General features: G+C 40.4%; 1 protein-coding gene across 4 annotated transcripts in view; it reads left to right on the top strand.

Moving 5' to 3' along the window:
• FYN (FYN proto-oncogene, Src family tyrosine kinase) overlaps positions 1–12,067 on the top strand; it is a 130,565-nt gene that overhangs the window by 96,738 nt on the left and 21,760 nt on the right. For 3 of the 4 annotated variants that reach the window (XM_048935533.1, XM_048935534.1, XM_048935532.1), the window contains 3 exons: positions 3,546–3,695; positions 6,914–7,078; positions 11,578–11,757. In XM_048935533.1, coding sequence (XP_048791490.1) covers positions 3,546–3,695; positions 6,914–7,078; positions 11,578–11,757 — 495 coding nt within the window. Of the gene's footprint in view, positions 1–3,545; positions 3,696–6,913; positions 7,079–7,520; positions 7,677–11,577; positions 11,758–12,067 lie in introns of all 4 variants that reach the window. The other variant, XM_048935535.1, reaches the window with a different exon arrangement.

Genomic DNA, 12,067 nt, shown 5'->3' with positions numbered 1-12,067 from the left:
GTGGAAAGCATAAGTCACTAGAATTAAGTTCTGAAGTCTAACAATGGCTCATGTAATTAAAACACTGAGTTGTCAGTGCTTTGATCTGAGCACAGTTCATCAGCTAGTGTTAGCATGCAAGGCAGTTGGAGTCACAGCTGGAAAAGGACTTAAGGAAGCACCACTTCCCCCTCTTCTCTGTCTGACCTAGCTTCAGGTGCTGCATTCTGTCACCTAAAGGTGTCAGTTTTAGCATTTTGCCTCCTGCAGTCACTGAACTCCTTCATAATACTTAATGCTGAGGACTGTTAATGATACAAAACAGGCTGTTGTTTCAGGCAGCTGATGTCCCATCCTGCCACTCCACAGCTTCACCATTCCTTATGCAGCAGGGAGGCACTAGAACCAAGACATGATCTAACTTGCTCTTTTTCTGCAAATAGCCTCCACCTGTCTGTTTTCAACAGCAGTTGTTGTGTATGTGAGGAGCAGGGCTTCCTTCCACTCTGTGCTGAGTTGAAGACTTCTCTAATACAGGCATGGATCCTAAAAACACACACAGTATTGCTTCTCTAAACCATGTTATCAGTTTAGTCTGTTTTGACTTTATTTACACAGTGATAGGGGATACGTTTTGCGAAACTGCTTACGTATCTAAGTCAGGATTTTTCCTAGAGCTTTTAGTGAGGCACAAAAGCACTGAGGAAATGGAGTAATCCATCCATCATGGCTGGGTTTATAGCAGAATATCAGCTTATACCTGAATTTCTCTGCATTAAGGCTTAAGGCTTTCTACATCTTCAGCTACTGGAAGAAACACAGCATGGATATTTATTGTCACACCTGTTTCCCTTCTCATCTTTGTGGAGCATATGTTCTTAAAAGAGAAAAAAGAAAGCTTGTTGTTAATGGGAGAAAAAAAATCAGCTGGGAGGAGTGCATGGCACATTCTCCAGTAAGTCTTCTCGAAGTGCCATGCCCCAGCTAGTCATCATGGGCTTCAGACAGGAATTGTTTGGTGACCTAGACTTGCCCCTTCTGCTTTAAATTATAACAAAATAAAATTAATCAGAATCATGTTAAAAGTATCATCGTGGTTGACTTCAGCATAAATTTAACCTCCCTTCATCATGATCGCCTTCTCTCCTTACTTCCAAAATAAATCAGAGTTGACTTTCTGTCTCCCTCAGTGCCTCACTACCCAGATAATTCATCAGCTCTTGTCCATATAATCCTTCACCTGGTTTCAATCTCTACCCTTGAATACTGTCTGGCTTTAGGTTCGTTTTTTTTAAAAGTTAATTAGTGTGATATATTGTAACGTATTTCTAGCCATATTTTTCCTATGCATATCATTTATACTTTAATCTATCAGCTGACAATAATAGTCTAAATAATCAATAGTCTAAATAAGTGAATAATAAAGTCCACCTTGGTTCTTGGTTTTGTCCAAATTTGAATTAAATCACCAGTCATGCAATTTGATCTGAGGTCAGCGGAGGTCCGCAAGGGGCCACCCACGCAGATCTAGTTGCAGACCTGGAGCCAAAGATTGTTTACTTTTTCCTAAAGAATCTAAAAGAGCAACCAGATAGACAGAGAGTGTGACTAAGAAAATACAGCTGCTGCTGTATTTGTGGATGGAAACTCACAAATGCAGAAGTGGAGAACACTGCCTGTAAGATTTTGACAGTAGGCTGACAGTGCATAAGTAGCAGTGTTGGTGCAAAGCATGCACAAAATTAGCTTGCAAATCTCCCAAAAGCTTTGAACTCCTAGCTTGGAGTAATGTACTTACTCAGTGGGAGAATCTCTTCAGAAAAATAACCTAAACAGAAGGTATTTTTCTACACTTAGAAATAAGATTCCTGCCTCTTCTCTTAGGGTTTCCCGTTCACATAGAACAGAATCATCTCTGTAAGTGCTGTCTCTTTCCTCCTGTTTAGAGGATAAACAGCAGAGAATTTGAGACATCTTTGGAGTCAAAGTGAAGTTTTGTTCCCTACTGCAGCTGCATTCACTGGTGAGCCATTTACCAGTGTGACTTCTTGCAGTTTAATGTGGTGAGAATAATTTTAGAATCCCATAAAACTTCCTCTTGGGGAGACATCCAAGGAAGATATTTTTTATCAGGAATCTCAACCATGTAATTACGGGAACTTTTAAAAACTATTTCTCTGGAGGTGATTCTAGAGGATGTGAATCTGTCATATGCATTGAGAAGTACTGTGATGTGGATAAGCAGCAGTCAGTGCCATCGGACCTGTAGGAAATCATTCTATCTTTCAGGGTATCCAGAATTGTCTGCTGGTGATTTTCCTTCCCTGCCCTCAGCTGCAATGATGACCTGTGCAAGCAGCACAAGCTTCAGAAGGACTTTCCTAAGACCTCTGCAGCTGCCATCTACCTCTATATTGTTATTCTGATCCCTGACTTACCTTTGAGTAAACACAGTATCCATCTGAGTGCTGAGTAGGAGATGTTGCTTCTTCACTATATTTGAAATGGCATCGTTTTTGCCTAATACGGAAAACTGTATTAGGCTGTAAAGTGTGGCTTTGTCTTTGGAACTGTTGAGAAACAACATGTGGGTGTCACTGTTGCCTAGAATAGGACAGTCCATGGACCAGAGTCTATTAAAACACTGGAACATGCAGATACCCATGCTGCTGGCCCAGCTCCCCTTACAGTAAGTGGGAGCTGGGGTTCAGTTCAGTTGCCTGTAACTGCAGGCACTTCTTGTTCAAACCTGCCTCAATATCTACAGAGCTCTAGCAGTCATGGAAACTGGGCTGGGATTCAGCAGCCTGAATAGCACCTTTGCTGGGAGTATGTAAATCAAGCCCATAGCACACCTGCAAACAGCTCCTGCTATGCCTAAAAGCAAATCCAGCCCCTAAACTGAGGTTCCTTTCCCTGGCTATGAGCACTTAGAGCCTTTTGAAATGCCTGCAGGGTGTCTGTATGGAATGGACAAATGTGGATAAACTGCTACCAAGTGTGATGTTCTGGGGCATTTCACATGGCATTTCCCCTGTCTTTGGGCATCTGAATCCCACCAGTAAGCACTAAAGCTCCAGCATGGATTTGGGAAGTGAAATCTGCAATTCTTGAAGATCTTTTAGTGCACAGTGTTAGTGTAGTGCAACCTTCTTAAGACTGTGATGTGCAAAGTATTGTTATTCAGTGTTTGAGATCCACCTGGGTAACAACACTTCCTGTATATAAAGTCACTGTCAGTGCTTCCTATGAAAATCTTGACATTTACCACCCTCTGGCATTTACCTAAAGGACGGTATTTGCAGTGTAACCTGGCACTTAAATGGGAAAAGTCAATATAACAACCTAAATGTTAAAATATGAGTTTTCATTTGCATGGAAGGCCTGACTTCTTTCTAGAAGAGCACAAAAGGGACACTGTGTGAAGGCTGGAATTTCTTTTTCAGTTCTTTTTCAGTTCTTTTTCAGAGTACAAGAGGCATTTTTGATCCTTTTATAAAAGATGACCAGCAATCCAAAATTTGTGTCTAAAAGCTACTTATTTTTTTCTCCTTTCCTTGCAACAGGTGCCTATTCCCTGTCTATTCGTGACTGGGATGATATGAAAGGAGATCATGTCAAACATTATAAGATTCGTAAACTTGACAATGGTGGATATTATATCACAACTCGGGCACAATTTGAAACTCTTCAACAGCTGGTTCAGCATTATTCAGGTAACTTTCCAGATAACACATAGCACTCTTAATTATTTTAAAACAAGTGTTTGCTGCTGAGCTGAGGGATGTGTGAGATGCCCTGTAGAGTCGTTTGAGCTATGTCTTCTGCTTGTTGTAATGCATCTTCCATTATCCCTTTCCCATTACAGTTATAAGTAGTTTTGAGCACTATTCACAGCCTACTGAAAAGTGGCTGAACTTTTAAAAGCTAGCACTCTGCTGAGGTAAAGGTTTTGTGCGTTCTCCTTTTTCTGAGCAAACAGAATTACTGAATTTGACTTGCATATCTCAAAGCATGAATTCCCTATGGACAGGCAAGAGCTATATGGACCTTTTTGCAACGCAGCACTCATAATAAATAAATGGGAAATTGCACTGTGGAATTCAGTCACTTAATGTAATGACTAAAAGTTTTGTGTGTACTACCTGACTGAAATTTTCCCATTGAATTTCTGTTCAATGTGCTGAGTATTACCATTTAAATCTTAATTGGTCTACTTTTAAAAATAAATATGGCAAGTTGGGTGTCTCTTTATTCATACTCTTTGTGTCCACCCACCAGTCTCTTTCTTTTTTCTTTTTTTTTTTTTTTTCCAGTTCCTTTGACTAAAATGTCATATAAACTATTCAATCCAAATGTGCATCCTGCTGTCATTGGGAATTGGTATACAATAGCTACAACTTAAAAATCCCCAAACTTCTTTATAAGCGCACTGATTCTTACATAGAAGGTTGTCATGTTTCTCAGCTTGGTCATTTTTGAAGCAGAAGTTTTTTATTTAAAATTATTATTTTTATATTTCCTTACTTTAGCTTTTCATAATAATAAAAGGTGACCCCCAATGCTCACTGCTCAAAAGCTTCTCATAAATTTTACTTGGGAAATCAACTTCTTTGTGGGATGTTTTTTTTCTGTATTCTTTGTATTCTGTCTGCTGTATTCTTATGCTATTCATGCTAGACATCTGGCTGTCTTCTCCACCCAGTTTCTGATGGGTGTATGCTGCCTGGGAGAATTTCTAGTTGTTTCTGGTGACTTTACATTAAACTAAGCTTAATAATATATAGAAATACAAATTAAAACTGACACTTTTCAACCACCCCATACAAACTCTAGTATATGTCAACTTTTAGTTGTCTGTGTTCAAATTATTTGGATCGTGTATTTCCCACACACAGATGCACAGGCTGCAGAGATCTGGAAGCGGTTATTTCTGTGCAGCACAGATACATGATCAGTGTGATCCGTGCAGGGTAGCTCACAGGGGTGTAGTACAGATACACCTCCCAGAGGTTTCACTTGCTGCCCCCATGTAACCCATGCGCAGCCCCAGCTCACTTGAAACATAAACGCTGCCTGTAACTGCCTGCTCAGCACTCTGGGTTCAGAAAGGTAGACTTGTGAGTGCCTAGATTTACTTTGAGGGAGCATTCAACATTGCCCAAGTGACTCTGTAAAAATAATCCTGGTTCCTGAAGAGCCACTGCTGAGGCTTTACAGCAGTGCCTCCACAGTAGGACTGGTATACTCTGCACTCTCCCCTTCAGCCTTCATCCTATCACCACTGGACAACCCCTGCCATCTAGCCAGACTATCCAGATGGACAGTGTGCAGCCTGGCCTTGTGCAGGCTGTTCTTTGTCAGGAGCTGGAAGTACCAATTGTAGCTTTGCCCAGACACAGCCCAACTATCTCCTCATTGCACTCCCATTATGTTGCCAAGTAGCCTCATTATCCAGACTTAATCCCAGCCTCTTCTTACCTGGATGGTATAATTATCTGCAGTGTCTGGGCTTTCAAAGATCAGATTTCCAGGCCAAAAAATATTGAGACCATCAGGGTGTCGTGACATCAGGCTGAAGTCTAGTAACAGCACACTTGTACTTGGAGCATTCCCTAACTGTAAGCCTTTCAAAAATAAGTATTATTCTTGTGCATGCAGTTCAGGCTTACAGGTTGGCCAACATGCCAAGTTTGTTGTTGGTTTGGGATTTTTTTTCAATTAAAGAAAAAGGGGGTCTTGAAAACCTCTAATTCCTTTCTGCATCTACCCAAACTCATAAGAAAGCCTTCCAGATACTGTCTGTATTTTTGAGTCACCTCTACCTTAATATTCTATTGGAATTGTCTTGGAATAAGACATTCCAGTTGATCAGTTCATCTTCCCTGTTACGTGGTCATTGCCATCTGGATACAGATCAGGGTGTCTGTAGGGACTTACGCACTATCCCACAACATCCAAGCTGAGGAGGTAGAGCTTGGTGTTTTGGTGATTGCCCAACCTACGGTGCTGAAACAAGCTTTTCACCTGCCCAGAAAGAAATACTGTGCAGGAGAATAAAGATTAGATTTATGTATGAAATACAATATCAGTAACCCCTGCTGTCCTGCTCTGCTGCACGTTTTAATATACATGCTGCTCTGCCAGCTTTGTATCATAGTCTACTTTGTGCCACATAGTATACTACACAACAATATGGCCTTACATATGTATATACATACATATATATATACACAAACATATATATATAAATGTTTTTTCTCTGGCTAAAATATTTTTTTACTTTTGTCATAGTTCAGTCTTCCATGAAGCTTTGCAAGAAATAAGTATAATGAATCTGCTCCAAACAATGCAGGACTGGCCACATACACAAATAAAAGTCTGATTGACAAAGAATGAGAGGAAAAGAGTTCCGGAGGATACCTAGAAAAATATCTTCTCACAGAACAGGATGTAGGAAATACTTTTTCAGAAGATACACTTAAAAATACTACAAAAAATATGGCAAATTTTCATTGATATGATTCTCAGAAAAAAATGAATCTTTTCTGTGTTTCTTTTCCTCAGTTCAGGAACAAGCCAGTTTGTGAATTACCGATTTTTTAAGAAGTGATACTGTTCTATACTATACTAGTTACTTTACAAAGCTATCTTAAATCAGCACTGTGGGAAAAGGGAAATCCTGAATCCGCAAGAGAAACCATTGATGGTCACCTTCAAAGGCAGGCTGTGGAAGCAGAAACTAAAATATTTCCTGTTCTGTCTCAAATGAATATGTTTCAGTGTTCAATTTCTAATCTTCCAGGATGCTTTGTGGTATGCAACTAACAGCTGTTGTGAGTAGCATTGTTTTTATGCTTACTGTTTTTGTTTCATGTCACACTTTTTTTTCTTTCCTCTTCTTTGCTGTTGGCTTCACTTCTGGCTCCATCAGAGAGAGCTGCAGGTCTTTGCTGCCGCTTAGTAGTCCCCTGTCATAAAGGAATGCCAAGGCTTACTGATCTGTCTGTCAAAACCAAAGATGTCTGGGAAATTCCACGAGAATCCCTACAGTTGATCAAGAGACTGGGAAATGGGCAGTTTGGGGAAGTATGGATGGGTATGGAGCAAAATAATTATTCTAAAATAGCTCTTTGTGTGGGGATTGCAAGATGGAAGGTGAAGTGTAGGACATACAAAGCTCAAATTGTTAGGAGAGATGCCTTTGGAATAGTGTCTTTAGCTTTGAAATTCTTCAATCTTGAACTCTCACTTTAATTGATGGCGAAAGAAAACTGAAATTTTGTGTTTCTTTGGAAGGCTTCAATTTTGACAAATTACCAGCCTCTTACTAATAGATCATGGTCCACATAGCAATCTACTAATTATATCAATGAGCCTTTTTCTGCAAGCTAACAAGAATTTTTTTGCCTTCAGTATCCAAAAATCAGTGTTTGCAAATGAACTTTAATGCGGCACTGAAAGTCACCTTCCATCTTTCTCAATGCATGCATAATTTTGGATTATAAGTGTGTTTTTTTTATTAATTTCCTCTCCTATAGAGAAAGCTGATGGTTTGTGTTTTAACTTAACTGTGATTGCTACGAATAATACCCCACAAACTGTTGGATTGGCTAAAGATGCATGGGAAGTTGCACGTGATTCATTATTTCTGGAACAGAAGCTTGGTCAGGGCTGTTTCGCTGAAGTGTGGCGTGGTAAGGCAGAGAATATATTTTGCTTTGGATGGATCTTTTAAGGCCCTCTTGGCTGAAATAAACATTTCAAGTAGAAATCTTAAAGCTGAAAGATCAGAATAGCATGAAATATTGGTTTATGTCACTCAAACAGACCTAAATGCAGTAATCTTTGTGGAAATTCCTTTCATTTACACACACACTGATATGAGACTTTAGGGCTTTAAATTTCGTTACTTGCACTGATTTTATTTTACTGGCTCTACAGGTGTCAGGTTTTAAAACAGAAGTGATGGTAAACTTGTGAAGCAGAATGGCTAACCAGAAACCAATCTCACACGTTGATGTTTTTCTTTCCTCGTATGTTCTAGCATTGATGGGGTCAAACCCTGCAAATGCTTCCATCCCCTCTTCCAATTTTAAAGCAAAGTATCAGTGAGCTAATACTTTCAAGCTAGCTTTCCCATGCATCCACTTCATTAATTGTTTTGAAATTTGTGTCTGCATCACAGAAGCCTGTAACTCGATATAGAGACCAGGGACAATAGTGTCAAGACTTGCCCAGCCCAGCTGAACCCACACTTTGAAGTCCAGAAATACTGACATTTTCCAAATCCACTGACATTGTTTTCTGCCCATTTGCCAGCTTTACTTAATACTCCCCTCTCCATGGGCCGCATTCTTTTAGTGACTACAAAACAATAGTAATTAAAAAAATATATAAATCTTATTATAGCCGTAGCATTGAAACACAATATAGTGGCCGTTTAATGAGAGGTGGGCTCCATTTTTGTGCCAAATTGCACTCTGTGTAGCATCTTAGAATATTTCATTCAAATGAAGAATCACCATATGTTGCTTCTTTACTTCACAGTCACACTAGTGGAGGAGTGTGGTCATTCTTTTTGTTGCAGTGACACAAAGAATGTAAAACCAAAATAACCAGTGGGCTCTCCTGGGCTCTTGCAGCTGTTTTCCGTTTCAAGACTACAGCAAGGAGCGTGGCAGCAAGTCTCTGAAATTTATAGAATGCAGTTGACCTATTGAAAAAAAAAACCAAAAAGAAAAAAAAAAACACAGCCAACTACATTTTATATTAGCATCCCCAGATAACTGCAGTTTCACTTTCTTGTTTTCCATCTTAAATACCTGTTAGACTTTCAAGTTGATGTCAATACTTAGTGGTCACCTTTTATGTGCCATAGATCTTAAACTGTTAAAATAAGCTAAAGCAGCAAATGCAATTTAGAAAAAAATCAACGATGAGAAATAAAGTGCCAAGTACCAATACCAAATATCTGTCAGAAATGGGAAAAATGTTATGACAGTTGTGACATTATTTTTCTTAATGTATAGTAAAAATATGTTAACAGCCATGAAGTATTACTGAATTGGAACATATTAACACCGTAAAAATGGATTAAAAAATGCATTAAATAGTAGCTAACCACCTGCAGGAGGAGTTCAGAGGAAGGTCTCTGCTAATGAAGGTTAGCTAATTTTTTATGAAAATATCAAAGCAAAACAAGAAAATGTAACAATTCAAACTGAAATCTGGATGGATAATAAGTTAACCCCTTTAATTTTCTTTTTTTAACAACTGAATACGTTTGGAAAAATATTTAAAATACAACTACTGAAAGCATTTCGTGGTAATAGAATGAAGCTCAGGGTTTTTTTTTTCAAGACAAAACAAACAAACACACAGTTAATCTCATGAACACACCAGGTAAAATCCTAGTTATTAATGTCAGTAATGAAAACCCTTGTTTCCATGAGGCTCGGTTTCCACCACAGTTTGTATAACTGGTAGCACTTCTGCAAGTGACAGAGACTGCTCTGCAGGTCTGTGTCTCAGTGTTTCCCTACAGGACATGCTTCATCTCACTCACTGGAAAAGATTTTGGCAGCTCTGCTTGAAATCAGAAGGTAAAGCTGCATCCTTCCTAGCTTGCGCATTAGCGCTACTGAAGCAACCCCTTGCTTCAGCTGTGCTTTGAAGGACTGGGTGAAACCAGGAGCTCAGGAGCCTGCCTGAGGTGCTCAGGGCTTTACTCTGGCATTAGTAGTGGTCACAGCGCTTGGCAGTGGGCTGGCAGAAGTAAAAAACCAAACTTGCACTGCACTCCTTTGGCTAATACACATCTCAAACCCTCCTCGAGCAACACAGTGTGTTGCTGCATGAGTGGTCAAGAAAATGAAAAGCAGCATTCAGAGCAGCTCCCCCACCTCTTCTCCCCTGCCTTGACTAGGTGAGACAGCAGCTGAGAGCTAACTGCACAGAAAGCAGCCTAGCTCATTTATGCCCTGGCGGGCTGCAAAAGCTCAATTGAGGTGTTTTGTATTAGTCTGCTCCTGTACAGAGACTGAGCCAGTAACTGTTGGTGTGCTTTTAACAAACACACACTAACTATATTTTAGCCCAAATATTCAAAGTACTGTGTACATCTTCTGCTATTTTCATGCTCATGTGCAGAGGAGTAGATTTTACCCAGTGCTATTAATATCTGAAGTCACATAGTGTTGTTCTCCTGCCTCGTGAAACAGCAGCTCCCCATCAACAGATCACATTCTATATGGAATCTTTGAGATCCAAACTGAAAGATGCACTGTCATAGTGCTGTGTAGAGAACTGATGAGGAAAGTCTGGCCTGCTTGTAGCTGCATTAAAAAAGAAATATTTTTAATGATATTTTTAAATTAGCATTTACCATTTTGAAGAAGCATTTACCATTGCTTCTATTCCATTTGGCTCCTGTTACTATAGGACTGTGTTAGTGAATTTATCAGCAAAGAGAGCCAAGAATTTTTCTGAACAGGCATAGTTCTGTTCATGTCTGTCAGCTCCAAAAGACTGCATGAAAACACATAGCTGACACACCTGGACTTCTGCCAGCTGACAGAGCAAGCTGCTGGGGATCCTGCACCTCTGGGGCTGGCAGCTGCAGCCCTCTCGGCAGGCTCTTGGTAGCTCAGATCCATCTCAGCCTTGCCTCTGAAGCAAGCTTCTGGGAAGCATGGCCCAGAAACCACCAGATCTACTTTTCTTTGCTATCTGTCCTGCCCTCCAAGGAGATTCCAGCTCTATTCAGGGCCTTGTGCAGGCTTCTGGGGTCCAGAGCCAGGTGCTTGCCCTTCCATGCCCCCACACCATGGCACTGCACCCCAGCACTTCTGGCCTATACATCTTTTTGGCTCTCCCTGTCCCAGGGCTGGTGCGAGGCTCAAGGAGCACCCAGCCCCTGGGAGCAGCTCTGGCATGTCTGCAGCCCTGCTGCCTGCTGTGAGATGCTGCAGAGGATCTGGGAGGTGGGGTGAAGGGAGCAGGAGCTTCTGTGTTTTCAGTCAGCAGCTGCTGGGCTTCCAGGAGTTAGGTGGAGAAGAAGACTCATTTTGGTTTGGAAACAGGCCCGTGTTTCTGAAATGAAATCGATTCAGAATTTGTTGCTTGGGAATTTTTCTTATATATATTTTTTCCTGTAATTCAGGAAAAAAAAATAATGTTAAAATGTCTTGCAAATGGAAAGTTCTGTCTTTGGCCAGTTCTGTTATCCAAATCTGTGAGTGGAACCGTGTTGTTGTCTGGAGTCATTGCTTGGTAGGAGGGAAATGCATGGAGATAGATTTCAGCAATCCCGAGTTTCTTACTCAGAGGAGGTTTCAGTGGACACCACTGAAAGCATTGTCTGAGTAAGGCATGAGAGATCATACCCCAGTGCCAATGGGAGTATTGTTTTTTTTTTTTATAACCAAAAAAGACTTGAGGGAGGCATGGGAGGAAAACAAATGGAAAGGCAAAATATGAAACCACACTTGCAAAAGTAATATTGTGTCCTTGCCAGCTTACTCCTCTGTTACATTAGGTATCGGTCAGAAAAATGAATAGAAGCTGTTCAATCTTACTATGTGTCTGTGCTTTTAGGTACGTGGAATGGAAATACTAAAGTGGCTATCAAGACTCTGAAGCCTGGCACTATGTCTCCAGAATCATTCTTGGAGGAAGCCCAAATCATGAAGAAGCTAAAACATGACAAACTGGTCCAGCTTTATGCTGTGGTGTCTGAAGAACCCATCTATATTGTCACAGAGTACATGAGCAAAGGTGAAGCTAGAGCTGCTGCCATTGATTGCAATACATTTTTTTTATGAAGCTCAGAGGGAGGTGCAGTGTGATGCCTGAACAGTGTGTGAGGAAGGAAAGGGTGAACACGTAGCTAAATTCACTTCTGGCTTCAGGAGAGCTGTCATTCAACTGCATAGCAAGAAACACTTTAAGAAAATTTGTGCTAGATTCTTTTCACTTTCCTGTTCTCCTTCCACTTCTCCTTCCCCTTCCCTTCCACCTCCTCTCTTCTCTTTTTCTTTAAGCTACTTAACTGGTAACAATGTAGTAAAATGAGAAAAAGAAAACG

The sequence above is a fragment of the Lagopus muta genome, chromosome 2, assembly GCF_023343835.1.
Source record: "Lagopus muta isolate bLagMut1 chromosome 2, bLagMut1 primary, whole genome shotgun sequence".
Lineage (NCBI taxonomy): Eukaryota > Metazoa > Chordata > Aves > Galliformes > Phasianidae > Lagopus > Lagopus muta.
Note: the sequence above shows the minus strand (reverse complement) of the source record. Positions and strands in the feature narration are given on the sequence as shown.